The sequence below is a fragment of the Rhipicephalus sanguineus genome, chromosome 8 (genome assembly GCF_013339695.2).
Source record: "Rhipicephalus sanguineus isolate Rsan-2018 chromosome 8, BIME_Rsan_1.4, whole genome shotgun sequence".
In the NCBI taxonomy this organism is placed as follows: domain Eukaryota; kingdom Metazoa; phylum Arthropoda; class Arachnida; order Ixodida; family Ixodidae; genus Rhipicephalus; species Rhipicephalus sanguineus.
In genome coordinates, this window is record NC_051183.1 from 49,386,895 (window position 1) to 49,404,179 (window position 17,285).

Here is a 17,285-nt window from a genome sequence, read left to right on the forward strand (position 1 = left end):
ACAGTATCTTACACTGCCTTTTCGTTCTTTTGAAAATAAAATAAGCACTGTATGGTAGTTTTCCTCGAAACTATGGGTTCCGAAGAGAATGGCCAGCAAATGGTTTATGGTAAAGCTGAAATAAAATGCGCTACGTATTTCATGTAATGTAAACCTATAGCTTTAAGAACATTGCGGTAAACTGTTGGCTAGTGAAAAGATAGGAAGTGTAGTTGTGTTGGGCAAACCAAATGATTTTTCTGAACACAATTTTGGTATCTAATTGGTTAGGTCTGCCTCAGTTTTTAAGGGTTAGTTTCAGAGGACAACTCGCATTCAAGAGGCCGCGAAAGGCACTCGTCAAAACGTAATTGTGTTTTTCTGGTATAGACGGGCTGTTTACCTTGTTGACGTCAACCCTTTTTCGGGAGCCTTGTGTAAAAACTACATAATACAAAACCCGTCTGTCTATGGCAAAACAAAAATAAATGAAGATAGGCCGTGTAGGTGGCCACACGTCAGTAATTTTGTTGTAAAGATCGCTATCCGCCACTCACACAAAGGAGAGCAGCTAGGCCACCACGTGACTCGCATCAAATTCTTATGCAAACTCACTCATCGGCTTTTCGGAGGCAATCCAGTTTAATTCACCACAGACACAATTAAGAGCAAATTAAAATAGGTCCTCCCTTCGCTTCCCCCATCTCCAGAGAATTGACGTAGTGTGTAACAGTTCAAAATGGGCCTACGCGCAAGTTGCGCAAAATTTTGTCCTCCCCCTGCAACTTAATTTTACATGGTATCATCGGCACGCGTGCCTGTACATGCACACACTGTAATGTCGTCCACTCATAGGGTGAACACGGCTCAGCGTGGCAGCACTCCGCGGAGCGCCGGTGCACCCGGCGCGGCCGCGCACCGAAACCAAGTCGCGCAGGCGCACAAGAGCGGGCTGGTCTTGCCGTACTACAGCGAAAGAAGAGTGGCGCACTCCAGCGTCGTAGCAGCTGTAGCAGATGACGCGAAACACCCCCCATGAATTCCTGTGCGCCTGCGTCGCTTCGCTTCGGTGCCCGGCTGCGCCAGATGCGCCTGCGCTCCGCGGAGCGCGGTCACGCTGAGCCGTATTGACTCAAAGAGTGGGCGGCCAGTAAACGCCATTGCTCCCTCTCCATACTACAACGCAATTATTGTAACCATTTTTTTTTCATACGATAAAACAGCGTTACTGTGTTGTTATTACTTTTGTCATATCCGATTTTCATTTTTTTATATAAATACGTTGTTAACGTTTCGGTATCTTTCGCTATGCAGGTAACCCTTGGGGATTTGAACAGGGCTCCATGGCCGTACACTTCAAGCTGCACCGAGGAACAAGCGCGTCCAGTCGCTTGTTCATTTTCAGGTCACTCCTGTTGATGGTTCTCCTGGGAGCCCTAGCTTACCTTATCGCTTCCATCGCCAGCCGTGCTCGGCAAATGGAGACTCCTGAACCACCCGTCACCACGTCTACGGAGCCTTCGGCCGAACATGGCCGAATCACGCGTGTTCGAACAATTTATATAAACCATAATTTGTGAGTCCAACAGGGTTTCGCTCAACTAATAATAAAGATATTATGGTCTTATGACGACATTATAGCATCAGATATGAATTCCAATCAAACCCGGTCAAATCAAAATGAGCTTTATTCAAACAAGTGAAAACTGCGTACATATTTGCTCACTGAGTAACAAGAGCTTTTACTCAAGTATTATTAAGTGGCGAAGGAAGAGATATCGTATTTGACTACAAAAATGAAGCGTTTAAATGCAAGGTCGAATTTTCTCAATACTTTGTTTCCACACGCACATTGTTTAGTGTTACTAGCGCCAAAAAGTCCTGATGATCGTTCGCTGCAGGCACTGCTCCAATAAGGAACAGTTAACTCAACGTTACTCGCTTCTCTGGTGTTTGTGGCCACCACGTTGACACAATGGTTACGTGCTCGGCTGCTGACCCGAAAGACGGGGCTTCGAACCCGGCCGTGACGGGCGCATTTCGATGGAGGCGTAATGCTAGAGGCCCGTGTCTTATATTTAGGCTTACCCCAGGTAGACGAAATTTCAGGAGCCTTCAACTACGGCGCGCGTCATAATCATATCGTGGTTTTGACACGTAGAACTATAACCCCATATATTAACCTGACTTCTCGTGTTAGCGCAAATTTTAATGTCAAGCGCATTCGAAATCAAGCGAAGTACAGTGGTCATTCTGTCTCAAGCGAGGTGTTATCCTGGCCCACATACCCAGAAGTCGTGACGCCTGAGCACCTCGCGTGATTTTAGCAATGGTGTTTCACCAAGCGTTGATCACCCCAGCCAGTCCCGCAGCCGGGGATGGGGGGGGGGTGGGGGCTAGCCTTCCCCCCCCCCTCCAGAAATGTTTTTACAAAAAATAAATAATAAAGTAGTTGTTCTTCTCAAATAGTCAAGATTTTCAGCAAGTGCCCCCCCCCCCCCCCACCTTGAAAAAAATTCTTGGCTGCGGGCCTCACCCCAGCGTTACGAAACAAAACAACGGCATCCTCACTCTTACTGCATTGAGCGTTTAACTCTAAAAGTGTTTTTATTACTGCAATGCCAGTACCTTGCTTGTTGCGTACTATTTATTTCCTTCAGAGCCGTATTCGATAAATTTTAGTCCTTGTCTCATATATCGGTTTTTCGCCTCTGCTTCTGCTTTTAGTGCTGTTTTTTCAGGGTCTCGTGCGCATGCGCTGTCTAGCTGCGGCGATGTTTTCGAATAAATATTCGCAGTTCGTATTCAGCACTCGTCCCGTCTGTCTCGCGTTCTTTGTCCTGTCTGTTGTGCTTCAACTTATCAAATATGCATCACCAACTGTCTTAAAATTCTACTCTTGTCAAGGTCATATATCAGCTAGGATCAATACATCTCCTGCGAAGAAAAAGAAGATGGATTTCGCCTTCGAGTCGTCTTAGGTGAATGCGTAAGGAACCCTGTGAGTCTTTGTTTCCGCATTTGCTATCAGACTAAGAACATATGCTCTGGAGGGTCATAATAGTTGTGTTGCTTTTAAAACAAATTTGCCTGCGAGCGCAGACTTTAGAAAACCTCATCTAAAGCGTTCAACAGCCCGATCGCACGTGTTTCTTATTTTAATAGTCGCTTTTATGACTTAGCTGAACAAAGACGTAGCACTTGTGAAGTGCTCAAAACATTTTCCTTTACCACCTCGGCAATATGTTTTCTCTTGCATATACTTAGACTTCCAAAGCGTATTCTGAGATGTGCTCCCACAAATGATTGCTAAATAGGCGACTGCCAGGCATGACGCAGAAGAGTGCTTTGCGTTTCCTTACAAACGTTCTTATATCTTGGTCAATGATGCTTTACGTTGTGGTATCATTCCACTCTTCGAGGGTGAGTGAGATTATGCGTATTCGATATTTCTAATACTTCTAAGTCATTTATAAGGTCGCAGTGACACCTCCCTATAGCCACACGTAGTCACGCATGTATTGTTTCATCTGTTTTACCTTCTTCAAGGAGTAACAGCCACACGCATCGGCTTTCAGTTTCCTAATGGCGAACTCTCGATAAATTCTGATGGTGAGTTTTTGATCATACTACATTTTCCCTAACTTTAACGATGGTTTCGCAGTGCAGATGAATGTTACTCGGCCACTTGTGCGTTTTTCAACAATTCGTGGCATCTCTCAATTTCACTCTTTACGGAATAGTACTTCAACTGTTAAAGAGACACTAAACTCAAAAAATGCATTTGTTTAGATTGATAAAGTGTACTTTCAAAACAATAATGTCGTTAGTTTAACCATCATAGGTTTATTAATGGAGCAAGAAATCAATGTAAAAGTTTCATTCTTAAATTTCACGCCGAAATCTCCACGCGTGACGCCACGGATTACAGAGTGTATTTGTTGTATTTTGGCAACATTGGCTGAACGAAATTTCCTTAAACTTGATATGTTAAATCTCCAGCGCGCTCAGAGGCCAACGTACTTCATATTTACCGATTATGAACTACGCAGGGCCTAGTAGAGGTCATGAAAATTTATGACGCCACGGCGTTTGGTGTGGGATTTCTAACATGGCGTCGCCACCCGTATTTTCTTTTTACGTGTTTTCGCACTTACCAAACGTCTTCTCGCGGCAAGCGTGTTCAGTTTAGAATTGCGAAATAGTAACTTACTCATCTGAGAAAAATCCTTTTTCTATTTAGTGTCCCTTTAAGTGGTGCAACTAAAATGCGCTACATCTCTGCGGCAAATGTGTTTGCAACTCATTTATACCGAGCATTATTCGCTCTAGTGCTAGAGAATTTCAAATTCAGCATCGCAATACAGAAACTAATCTGAATATTTTTTCATTAAAACTTGAATTTTGTGCCTGAAGTTGTGAAAAACGAATGAAGATAAAATATTGTGCCAGCATGGGAGACTTGGAGCTGAAACCATACAGCTCACTGTAATCAACGCGCTCATCTGAACGCTCCAAGAAGCACATCAAGAGCGAAATTAGGAAGGTGACAGGGATTTAGTAGGTGCAGCAGTAGTTATAAAATTTGGTGATGTTGCTAGCATGGTGATTTTATCATAGGCTTCTAAGCAGCAAAAATGTAGAAAAAGACTGTTAGATTTTGCTTGTAGCTCGTTTTCAGCAGATGTCACTGCTGTTTCAATACTTACATGCTTACGTCAAACTTACGTCACACTCATTAGTTTTTTAGTTTCTTTTCTTGTCCTAATCACTCTTATGACGGTTCAAAACAGAGTGCGGAAAAGCTGGTCCCACAGCAAGGATCGTCAATGGCCTTCTCGCAACACGAAATCAGCTGCCTTGGATGGTAAATTTCGTTCTGAAAAGATTTATTTAGACAGTGTAGCAAATTGGACGCGTTGGAGTATACAAATGATGGCCAGCCCAAATAAGACAAAGGACTAGAAGAATGTTAGAAGAAGCGCGTCGTCCCGTGTCCATCTTCTTCCTTGTGTACCGTGTTATCGCGCCCTTCTGTTTATCATGGACTAGAAGAATGTACTCTGCACAAGCGCTGCTCAACAACTCAAAGTTTACCACAAAAACATGAAATATTTAAACAAGAAGGGAGGCAGTGAAGAAGCACCAAAGAAATTTTAAAAATTTATCTGTCATGGCAGCTTACAATTGCGCATGTCACAAGAACAACACTTCAGTATCGGTGAGAGCAATCTATGGATGGTTCACGCGCTTGCCTTCGCTTTTTGTTAATTCAAGCGCTTCCCCAACTTCTCGGGTGCGCTGGTTTCTGCGCCTCACCACCAAGACTGTTTTATTTAGCTCAGTTTTAATATTCCATGCTTTTACATTAAACATTCAGTTGTAAGTGCTCGGGTCGTGTATTTTCTTCTAGTCCTGTGTCTTGTTTGCGCTGGCCATCATGTGTTTATTCAGATTATCAATGTGTGTTTGCGTGTAGGAATCAATTTCTAGTGACTTTCTTGAAAGCCATAGTATGTAGATATCTGTCTAAACTACCGCATTTCTCCAGAAAAAGCCTGAGGAATGTAAAAGTTACTCACTTTCGTAGTCAGTTACTTACGCTGAAACTTTCGTATTTTCATCAGAACGTGGGAAGCTCGAATACTGAAGACACAAACAAGCGATTGTAGACAATGTCGCCACCTCTACGCATTTGCGGATGAAACCACAGTTGTGTTAATTGTACTTCGTCATGTTTTGGCAACATACATAATTTTTCTTAATGCGTATATATACCTTACAGCTGGGCGCTTTCATTGTAAAACAAAGTTTGCGACTCTGCGGGCCACAATTACGTGTAAACCTTGCTGTGTACCTTAGTCTTGTTTTATTTCATTGGTATAGCCTAGCGCGCAAATGCCGGCATTTCTGCAACCATTGACATAAAAGTTTCAGATTCTAAGTGTACATACCTATTACTTTCATAAATTTGTTTATTTCTACAGGTATTTTTGGCAGTAAAGACAAACGGCAAATACACGACATGTTCTGGTACTATTCTAACTCAAAGGAACATCCTCACGGCGGCGCATTGCATCAAGCAGTGAGTGAAACTGTTGTTATTTGTGCATATTCTATAAAGAAATCCTTTACCCGTAAAGCAGATTATTGGTGAAAGCCTGCGGGAGTAAATACCTCTAAAAAATCTAAATGTCATGGTTTATCATTTGCCTATTTGCTGCTCAACTTCCCTCCCGTCCTAACGTTTTAAGCCTATTATGTTTCGGTGAGCATAGATTTAACAAGACTCGCAGTAGACAACTGCTGCAGAAAGACTGTCCATTTCGCCGGTATTTTGTAGTGATGCTACTCTAATCGTCCACCACTCACGGCCGGCTGATACCGTTGGTAATGCGGGCGTACCATCGCTCTAACGGCCAGCCAAGTGGGAACAGCATAAAAAAGCATCAGCATCGAAAAAAGCATCATCACAAAATACTAGTTACTGCCCATATTACTGGAATGACTCCTTTGTTAGTTGCCACTGGAGCAGTTGCACACCATATCGTCCTTGATACTTTTTAATATAAATTTCTTATGCATCCGCCTCTCTTCTGATGTCCAAATAATTCCACTGACATTACTACCATTGAAAGCAAAAAAGAAGTAAAAGATTATGGTTGCGTTGCCATTCCACACCCAGGAACGACACGTATCCTACAAGAATTGTGGCCTACTACAATAGTACAGAAAAATTTGACGGCGAATTCTGGAGAGTGGATCGAATGAAGGTGCACCCAGACTTCGACGAAACCACTTTTGTCAATGACATCGCTCTACTTCGGGTAAGGCTATTTTTTAAAGGTGGTAAGCATTTTTGATTAGCTGGGATAAGTAGAGGCCGCATTTTTAGGGGCTAAAAAAGCTCGTTTTAGGCGCCCAAATTAGGCAGGCAACACAACGTCTTAGGCCTCCAATATCGTAAATATTGGCTCAAGAAACTTTCACATAAAGGCAAATAATTTCCAACGAAGACGTGGGCGACCTCTATCTACGACAGGAAAACAAAAATCTTATGGCTTAAGATGTCACAAAGGCGCCAACACTTGAACATAGCCGTGCAATTGTCCTTGGTGCCGCACGGTTTGCAGAACACGGCCTCCCACGTGTTCTACACGGTGATTCATGTGTGCTCTGTCGAATCAACACACTCCTGCGTGTCTTTTCGGCATTACTGAGAAGGGCAGAGCAGGAGCAGATAGCCAGATCGCTAAAAGACAAGGAAAAGATTCCTCCTGTTGGCCGGGTTTAATCGCGTAGAACCAATTTCTCCCCTGGCAGTGAACCACTGGCGTAGCCAGGCGGGGAAGGGGTAGGGGGTGTATATATAAACGCGCACATACCAACGCACGCACGAACATACATAAAGTATGGTTGAATGCCCCTCCCCCTCGGAAAAAATTTCTGTCTACACTACTGCAGTGAACACAAACAAAACAAAAGCAGCGTGCATTTCACATTTTCATTTTTTGCTCTTCACTCTTCTTACCGCAGACGGCTCTCCGCGGTTTAGTATTCGCCAACCGCGCGCGCCATGTCAGCGCGGTGGCAAATTCTCGCCGGCGTGTGCCACTTCACTGCTACTAGCGATTGTTTCTGAGTGTTGGTTGAACTAGAGGGCTAGGTTGAACCCCATAATACCTTGCAGTCAACTGCACCCGGGAGCGAAATTTGAGGCTAAATAGTGTTTATATGAGCGTCAATTTTGAAAATAGGCATTTATAGGCATTTGCGAGCACCTAGGCACGAACTCCAAAAATAGGCATTTATAGGCACTATATTAACACCCTAAAAACCCTTCTCAATCTCTGATTCATGCTCATATATCAAAATGGCATGATAGTAGTGCAAGGAAGAAAATAGGCATTTGCCTAAAATCCGATCCTTGGTGATAACCATATGTATATCATATGATACTATCCGTTACATTGACATTTAGTTTTCGAAGGGTTGACAGACTGAGATACATATCGCCACGTGATTATTAAGCACATGCCCCGTGCCTTGAAAAGACTGACAAGAAGCGGGCGTATGTGTTGATGTTATTGTTCCACAATAAGGGCTATGTCTCACGTTGGTAGAAGTAAGAAGTATGCTGCATCCTTCAAATGGATATATCTTTAGCAACAACGCTGAAACTCAAACAAGGAGTAGGCTGTACAACCACACGCACCGAAACATTCTCATCAGAAACGAAGCGACGTACAATTATGAAAAAGAAAGCCTATGTGCCTGCGTTCTGCTCAAGGCAAGCTTTCTACAATTTTGCAAAATATGTTTGTTTATAATATTGTACGATTTAATAATCATCTAGGAAGCGAATTTCGTATTATCTTTGTCGTTCTTTCAAGGTATTTTGTATGACAAATTGCAGGTAGAACGGCCCTTCACGTTCACGACGAGAACACGCCCTATCTGCATCTCTCTTGAACCCGTCGACATTTTTCACAAGCATGTACGAGTGGCTGGCTGGGGCCGTCTCAAGCAATGTAGGAGTCTTTATGAGTGCTAACTCTATTTTATAGAACCCTAATACAGGCTCAAATTTTTATGTAGTCTATTTTATATGGATAAAATACCAATAAGAAATTGAGACTTCGCGATCACAAATCACAGAATGTGTCGTCAATAATAATGAAAGTTAGTCCGTTCAACGTAACTGCATGTGAGGCTCTATTTTACGGATACTTGGACAGATATTGCTTTCTGTCTTACTTCACTTTCATCATCAGGTGGTAAGCACGGTTAGGAAAAGACCACTTTGAGAGCAAGCTAAAGTGCTACTGGCAGCACTTGTGTGCCAGTTATATCGAATGTATTCTATTCGATGTCGTAGGCACACAACCAGGACCAGTTGCAGTTTTATAACCATGCTTACCATAAAATTCAAATTTTCGCTTGCAGCCAACATTGTAATGTAGTTCTTCGGAAAACTACGATGCCACCAATAACGGAAATATATCTGTAAAACTTCCAAAGGATCTACTAAAGGCCTGTTCCACCCTGTTCCTACTACTATTGAGGAGACTGTCGAAGTCGCGGAGGCTGGAGCAATTGGTCACACCAACCTATCACCAATAGCGTCCTCCTCCCCTTCTTTCTTTCCCTTCTTTGCGCACAAGCTTGCTCTTCCCCACGTCCACTTTTGGGTCTGAGGGAAGATGAGCAAGGCATTCTTAATGACTCTACAAATGCTGACAATTGCTGATCTGACGAAGACAAGCCCTCATGTAGAAAAGCGGACTCCAACGGCATTCTCTGTTCAACGATTCTCTGCACTACATTACATTTTCCAATTGGAGTGTTTCTGACAAAACATTTTGTTTACTAGTCGGCTTTTGCTAGAACAGTCATGTTTATAGCTGTGTATATGCTTTGCAGTTGGACCATCGCAGAAGCTTCTGTACTATACTAGTTTGCGTGTCATGTCGGACGAGGTATGCATGCGAAAATTCGCCAGTAACGGCTACAACACGACGCTGCAGTTCTGCGCACACGAATACACAACGGACGCCTGCGAGGTAAGCAGCAACATTGATCATTCGTTATATTTATTCCTTATAAATCACCAAGACAACAGCTTGCTTCTTAAAAACAACGTGTAAAAGTTAGTTCACACTCTCTTCATTCATCGATTCAATGATTGATCTGATGATATTGGAAATGTTTACCGAACTCGTCTCCGGCATCGCAGCAAAATAATATTGTCAAATGGGCACACACAAATGTCGCGAGTCAACGAGCAGATATACAACCCTTCACCCACACAAGAATCACTGTATGACACACCTTCATCACAGAATAACGTAGTCTTAACCTCAAGCTTGCCTTTTTGCGTGTTAACTGTTACAGTAATCTGCCCTAAACATTTTCAATATGCTATGTAAACACCTAAAATCATCGAAAAATTCAGAAATGTAATAGTGCTTGCCTACCGTGCACGTTGATCGCTTTATTTATTTGCTTATTTGGTTGTATCATCACCTAAAAGTTGGAACACGGATTTTAAGAATGCGGTGTTAACCAAACCTGGCACTTCTACGTACCAGGTAGTGGTACTGCGCAATGCTATGGAAAGAAAGAAAGAAAGAAAGAAAGAAAGAAAGAAAGAAAGAAAGAAAGAAAGAAAGAAAGAAAGAAAGAAAGAAAGAAAGAAAGAAAGAAAGAAAGAAAGAAAGAAAGAAAGAAAGAAAGAAAGAAAGAAAGAAAGAAAGAAAGAAAAGCAATACGTCAGGCACGCACACGCCAACTTCGCTTGCCCGGCCCCCCTTTCCTGGTAAGTCATGGGCTCCTAAATATTTTTACTAAAACATATATCTGCTGAAACAGCCTCAATACAGCAATGTGAGTAAGATTGACTTATCATAGAATACCCATCAACGACTGTCAATAATTTGGGTGACTGTGCATGTGAAGCGTGTCTGTGGCTTTACACTATTCTCTTAATCTATTTCACCTTCTCACGCCAACCAAGCCTTCGCTTCGATAACGTCTGTAATGATCAACAATTATTTTTCTTGCTCCCAATTTTGTCAACAAAGGGCGATTCCGGAGGACCGGCCATTGCACGGGCCAACAACCGGCGCTTCTTGCAAGTGGGTATCGTCTCGTACGGCGCAGGCTGTGCAGACGAGGATGTTCCGGGCGTCTACACACGGCTCGATGCGTTGGTGCCATGGATACTCGACAACGTACTGTACGGCACGTGGCTCATCCTGTATCCACGTGGCGAAGACTAACGATTACTAAATGGTTGATTTCTTAGGGCTATAGGGATCACATATGACACTGAAGTAAATGTTCTCACAGGGCATTTCGAAGTGTCTTCTTATTCCTTCGTTTCCTTTCTGCATCTAAAGTCTAATAAAGTTTCTTGCCCCCGTAACTTTATGAGCGTTTTCAGTTTAATGCGTGGGTCGGTTGAGGAACAAATATACGCTGCTTAGTTGAATCTGGCAGCAGCCACTGTGTGAAAACAGTCTTCATTTAAGTGCCTCCTGAGAACTTGAGTTACTGTTTGTCTCAAAATTTTATTTTCTCCGGTGTTGTCACTAAAACAAGGAAGTGCAAATTTCTGTGCAGAGCGGCCATTTGAATGAGGCAAGAAAGAGTGTCAGTTGCACTACGTAATAATCTCACCAAAATGAGCGTAAATTAACTGTGCTTCTTTCGAAGAAACGCCAACGCCGAATATTAACGTTAAGTCGCAATGAAGTATTCTTGATATACAGGCAGTACCGAAACTAAACACTTTATTGGTGAAGTTAGATAGCCCGAGACACCGCGCCGCCCAAAGTATAAATTTTACACACACACACGCGTGTGTTTTTCTCCTATTACAGACATCTAATTTGAAAAGAGGTCATCGTGGACAATGTTTTATGCAGCTTACTCTTGGAATAACCTCCAAGCACTCCCTATTTACATTAACAATCATATTTACACACATGTCGCCACTTCCCATGAGGCTCTCGCTAATACGCACGAATAGATCTGCGAAAAAAACCTGGTTCAGTGCATTGTAATGACCATGTCATATTAACTTCAGTGGCTTAATTTATAGCAAACGATAATTTCATACTTGCCAATGTCTGTAAACGCACTCAATGAGACCTTCGTCAGCGGCCTCGTGTTCTCTCAAGCAGGAAATAATCAGCGGCCGCTTAAACAAGTAGGCTAGATTTGACTCGATAATGAAGGTAACCGTTGAAGCGCCGTGAACTTACAAATTCAGGCATTGCCTTCTACAAAAGCAGTTATCCGCTATCACGCTGCAAGCGTCTGCCAACACGCCCGCTTTGTCTTCTCTAAAAGTTGACATCGCTAGCAGCGCGCCCTCCTCGCGTTCGCAAACACCGTCGGTCAATTTATCAACGCCCATTTCGCAAATAGTCTAAGTTGGCGCTTTTCGAAGTCCGCCCCTTCTTTGTTTGTTTTGCGTTCAAACACAAAGCGATTCCCCGCCATACAATGACCTGCGAAGCAGGTCAATACGACGGACACCAATATGCGCTCTCTTTTTTTTCGCTGCCCATGTCTAGATTTTTGCTCATGCTCTTTCTCTAAATAAACAATTTGATATGCTTCACTACTTGGTCTATGTGGCCCGGTAAACGGTGGTAAGCCACTGGCTCCATAGTCAGGCCACTTAATATCCACCCATTAGGAGAAACACTCCGCTTTATAGAAACCGGAAGCGAAGCGGTCCCAGGCAGATTTTCAAGTTTTCTTTTCACCATCGATGTTTGCTGCTTTGATGGTCCACCATAAAGCGAGAACACATGCAGAGCACAGCTACGCAAGGCAGCACAAAGGACGATTACGTCTCTGTCTAGGGGATCTGCACGACATCGCTGAACCTTGTTCAGCTAATCGACGCATTCATGTCCCGGTGAGTATACAATTTCTTTTATGTTGTTCTCGCGGCGGCGGTTTCGCCCCTGAGACTAATTTATATACGCCTTTAACCTACATTTGTCGGCGAGTGCAAGGTAGCGGTAATATTTTTTGTGTCACGAAAGTTATTGGCAATGGGACGACTGAAGTCTTCCTTTTTAATGATGCCGGACGTTGAGAAAGCTCGTACCACCGCGCACCTTTGTCGCAATTTTTCGTGAAGACGGTTTTCGGCTTCATGAACTACCTACCTGTCGTCAGTATGACCTTTCATGTCTACGTACAACCTAATTTTCTTGTGGTCACTTTGCTTTCATAACATTACATGATTCTTCAACCAGAGCCATCGGGTTAATATGTGTTAGAAATGATGTGATCAAATGGCGCGCTTCGGGACAGGCCTGTAGCCAGGAATTTTTTTCGGGGGGGAGGGCACTTGCTGAAAACCTTCACTATTTAATAAAACACCTATTTTCATTATTTATTTTTGGTAAAAACACCTACTTCACCAAAATTTCTGGGGAGGGGGGGCCCTAGGGCACCTCCCCCCCCCCTGGCTACGGGCCTGCTTCAGGAACTGTTTCCTTAAAACGCAGTTAGTGCATGCTTAAGATTATCACTCATACCGAAAAAACATGGTTCTGCGTTATATATTTTATAAGTATTCTTTCATATTTCAGGCGGTTTTATGCACCGTTGTTTTTCCTCCTAATGTTGAATATGCGGTGCTGCGCATACGCCCAGAAGAATACTGATGGCTCAAATTTGGCTTCGCATCGTTCACCAAGATGTGAGTCAATTTGTTTTTTAGTCTAATTACCAGCATTTTTCAAATATTTCGAGGCTTAATTGACTTAGATACTGTGATAAGGGTCGATAATAGGCGGCAAAAAAAAGACCATTTTAGATTACTATTTCACCTGATATCGTAAAGCGTCTTTAAAGCCAGCGGTATACACACAAACCCAGTGAGGCGAGCTCATTTCCGTGTTCCACACGTACCTTACCAACAACCTCTGCGTGGCGAACTGCGCAGTAGCGCTCGTATCACCAAGAAATGTAGGCATACGCGTTGCGTTCGAGTGGCGAGTCTCTATGGTTTAAACCTCAGTTTGAGTCGTCACTGTTAGAGTCCACCTAGGGTGGCCGGTCACGACGCTACTTTCGATTGTATCGATTTGTTCTGTCTAGTGCAGGACATTAGCGGTCACCATTATGTAGGGCGTTGTCTCTGCGACAGAGTTATCTGCCCGTGTAACATGCCCATCCAAAACGCGCCCTAAACCAAATGCAGTACTACCCTATCAGACATGAGGACATGACAGCAAATGGTACTATCTGCATGGATGGAGCATGGATAGAGTATAAATATATGGTACAAATGTAACAGTGGTGTGTTTAAATATTTACTTTCTGCGGTTGTCATCCGTGCATGGAATATGTGAGCGCCTCTCACCATTAACGCTCAGTAATTGACTGAGTTTGAATAAAAAATTGGAAAAACATCCTACCATGTGAAAATTGCCAGTGCTATTATTCGATCATGCAAACCAGCACGTACTTGTACCTTGTCTGTGTAGTCATGTATGCAGCGTAGACTGTTTAAATTGTCATTTAACGTGTACTTGTATTTGGTGTATGTATATGTAGTGCAAATTGCCTATGCGTAAAGTGCAAAGTTGACGTTACTAAATTTTTTCGTCTTGATTGATCGTTAACGTGATGACCGTTCTTTGTATTCGTACGCACCTAGTGCCCACCTACTATGGTCTGACTAGCGACTGGCAGTATTCTAAAGAAATAAATAAATATTATAGATTGAGGAATTCACCTTGTTGAAAATCTGGTAGCGGCTACGGCAGCTAACCTATACTCATATACTCAGACACTCTCCTTTGTCAAAAAAAAAAAACGGTAAGAACATCATACCGCATCATTCGGAGTAAAAATATTTCGCCACCATAACTTCATCACAACGAAACAATATCATAAACGTAAAATGAGCGAAGCGACAACGTTATCACTTGTGACCTGTGTTATCAACCATCTGATTTCCAAGTATGCTTTTTTCTTTGCCCCTTGTAAGATAGGAGACAAAAAATCACTAGATATGGTCGTTTCTTTCCTTTCCTATACAGTTCCTTCAATGTGTTTTCTGGTCATTGAAAAATGGAAAAATATTAGGTTTCTAATACGGCACTTCATAAAGACCCATGATGTTTTAAGGACTAAAAAATTCGGCAGATCCCACGTACCGTGGGAGTCGATGTTATGCGAAGCATGTGGAGGGTAGGTGACTGCGGCGTAACTATTTCTGCTACGACACGTTACAAAATGACGCTAACAATTTGTATAAATTTTATGCGCACACACACACACAAACACACACACACACACACACACAAACACACACACACATATATATATATATATATATATATATATATATATATATATATATATATATATATATATATATATATATATATATATATATATATATATATTGAAAAGCTGCATATGTGTTATATAACCAGTTTACGGTTGGGTAACGCTGCCAATGGCAACATATTTCTGGTATTATCAACACCAAAAGCGGTAAGCTGATATGTAGTGCTTATACGTGTCCCGAGAACGCACGCACGTTTCACGTCCCGTGTGCATGTGTGCAAGAAGTTCTTGGCAGTTCTTGAAAAGGGCATCATCACCGTGATCAGCGAGCACCAGCAGCTGTTCATGACTTGTTATAGGATCCGGTCGTGATCGTGGTGACGAGGGGCCCATGTGTAGTGAAGTATGTGGTATAGTAGAGCTGTTGGAATTCGTGGATGCCTCGGTCATTTCATCGACAAATTGTCTGTCGACAGAGCCGGCGACAGGTCGGGACCTGAAGCCACCCTTCGCGTTGGTGAGGTATAGGCCGTCGAGGCTGCTAGGCTTGGATAATGCTACGTAGACCAACATCAGTGGATGGTGTTTGTCGTATTCGTAGACTACCTGGGCGTATGTGGCCTACGTAGCCTAGTCTACAAAGCGGCTGTCAATCAATCTGGCATCATCCTCGGTCAGCATGAGGTCATCGCCCAGCGTCGTAAGAAATGAAGAAAACACTGCGTCGTTCTGGCGGACTAAGTGCACTTTACGGTGCGGTGACGTGAATATCATACGTTACTTTCGTTAATGTATCCCTCCTGCGTCGAGCAATGCTTCAATATAGCTTGCTGAATCATAGAAATACAAACATAATGTTTATTAGACTACTATAAAAGCGGAACCAACGCTGGAACTACAGACGTTAATCTGATATGACGCCTGTATCGTAGGACTACACATCGTAGGAGTATCATGTAGTGTTTATTGCTTTCTTCTAAAATTAGATAACCAGCACCACAACCGGAATTCCCGTTGCACCAATATTACGCCTGCGTAGCCTGTTTTTCCAAACCAGTTTATAGACCTGGCGTGGCTCAGTGGTAGAATACCTGATTGCCACGCAGAATGCTTGGGTTCGATTCCTACTGGGATCCCAATTTTCATTCTTTCCATTCGTTAGTCAACACTGCCGATGTTGGTTTTCCTTAACGCTCTAGTATTTAAGTTACCAATGTCTGTTCTCGCCGTTCCTGGGTAGATATAAACTGTCAATCACCTGTGGCGCATACCCGTACACCGCGGCCCGTGGTAAACGGGTATGTGCCCCACGTGTCTAGTGGAAAGGGTTTGACGACGTACACGACAGGATTTTAAGGTTATTCATGTCATGACCCGGCAGTCATATTCGTCAAATCTTCTTACCCTCCCATGCAAATTTTGGTCTACACCAAGATAAGGAGGCGATCATGAGATCACCCAGACGTAGGCGGCTAGATAGATAGATAGATAGATAGATACGTAGATAGAAACGCTCAAAGTGCCAGAGGTTCGCTAAGAAATGCTTCGCATTTAAAATTCGATCATAATCTTAAATTATAAAAGACTGCACGCATGCTGCCACTGGTTTCAGGGGCTCGTATCCCTGAACTGTGTGTCAATATCATCTCGCTGGCCCCTAAAGACCTTCTCGCCATCCATTGAAGCATATGACAAAAGCTTCATAGCATACCTCTTAAATCCAATAATGAGGACGACGCTACAGATCTCTGCTAGGTACACACTGGAGACGTTCCGAATCTACCTAGGCTAAGCAAAATATATCTAACGTTGTACCGCGACGCTTGTCCATGGTGCGGCGGTTTGCCTGCACTATATCACGTCTCATGGGGTTCAGACAGAAAGCCCGATAATTTAAAACATTCTTAGGTAACATTATTGGGGCTAGTCTAAAGCAGTGGGAGGCACAACTCGCCATCTCGGGCCCAGAGGAGCACCTAGCAGTTCTGAGTCACGTTAGGCGAGCGCGGAAGCCAGTGGGGATCTGGACTTGCGGCCTTAGCCAAATTAATCCCCCTTTTTTACCCCTTCCAACGAAATCTCGTTCTTTTTTCAAAATTTGTTCTTTTTTCCAAATTTTGTTCTTAAAAACGTAGCCCAGGAGGAGTCAACAGAGATTACGTATACGTGGATTGGAGGCACACAGAGAAGGGAAGAATAAAAAACTGATATAAAACTAATCATTAGGTGCCATGATGAAAACAAAAGATGATTTTGTACTTGTAAGGATAGCAAATTAGCACACAACTGCCGTCTTCAGGTACCACTCCCTTCCGTAGAATTACTGACAATATGAAAGGTCAGTATGATTACTCTGCGGTTAGTTGCAACTATACATTGCACAAACAATAGCCGAAATTGTTTAATACCGATTTGCACAAACTGTAGTAGAGTAGACACCGATACCAAGGCTTCTCATTCGAAGTATGACAAAAATT

General features: G+C 42.9%; 1 protein-coding gene across 1 annotated transcript; it reads left to right on the forward strand.

The window, feature by feature from the left end:
- The first annotated feature begins 3,492 nt into the window (after positions 1-3,492).
- Positions 3,493-10,900, forward strand: LOC125759650 (proclotting enzyme-like). Its single transcript, XM_049418673.1, has 7 exons — positions 3,493-3,591; positions 4,773-4,846; positions 5,967-6,064; positions 6,665-6,806; positions 8,396-8,510; positions 9,403-9,542; positions 10,563-10,900. Exons 2-7 carry the CDS (start codon positions 4,844-4,846, stop codon positions 10,758-10,760), a joined length of 696 nt encoding a protein of 231 aa, XP_049274630.1. The 5' UTR covers positions 3,493-3,591; positions 4,773-4,843; the 3' UTR covers positions 10,761-10,900.
- The last annotated feature ends 6,385 nt before the right edge of the window (positions 10,901-17,285 follow it).

Excerpts from the sequence above, each read along its gene's own strand:
- LOC125759650 (XM_049418673.1), top strand. Across the intron at positions 6,065-6,664 it reads GCGGCGCATTGCATCAAGCA|GAACGACACGTATCCTACAA; the intron begins GTGAGTGAAACT and ends TTCCACACCCAG. Across the intron at positions 6,807-8,395 it reads ATGACATCGCTCTACTTCGG|GTAGAACGGCCCTTCACGTT; the intron begins GTAAGGCTATTT and ends GACAAATTGCAG.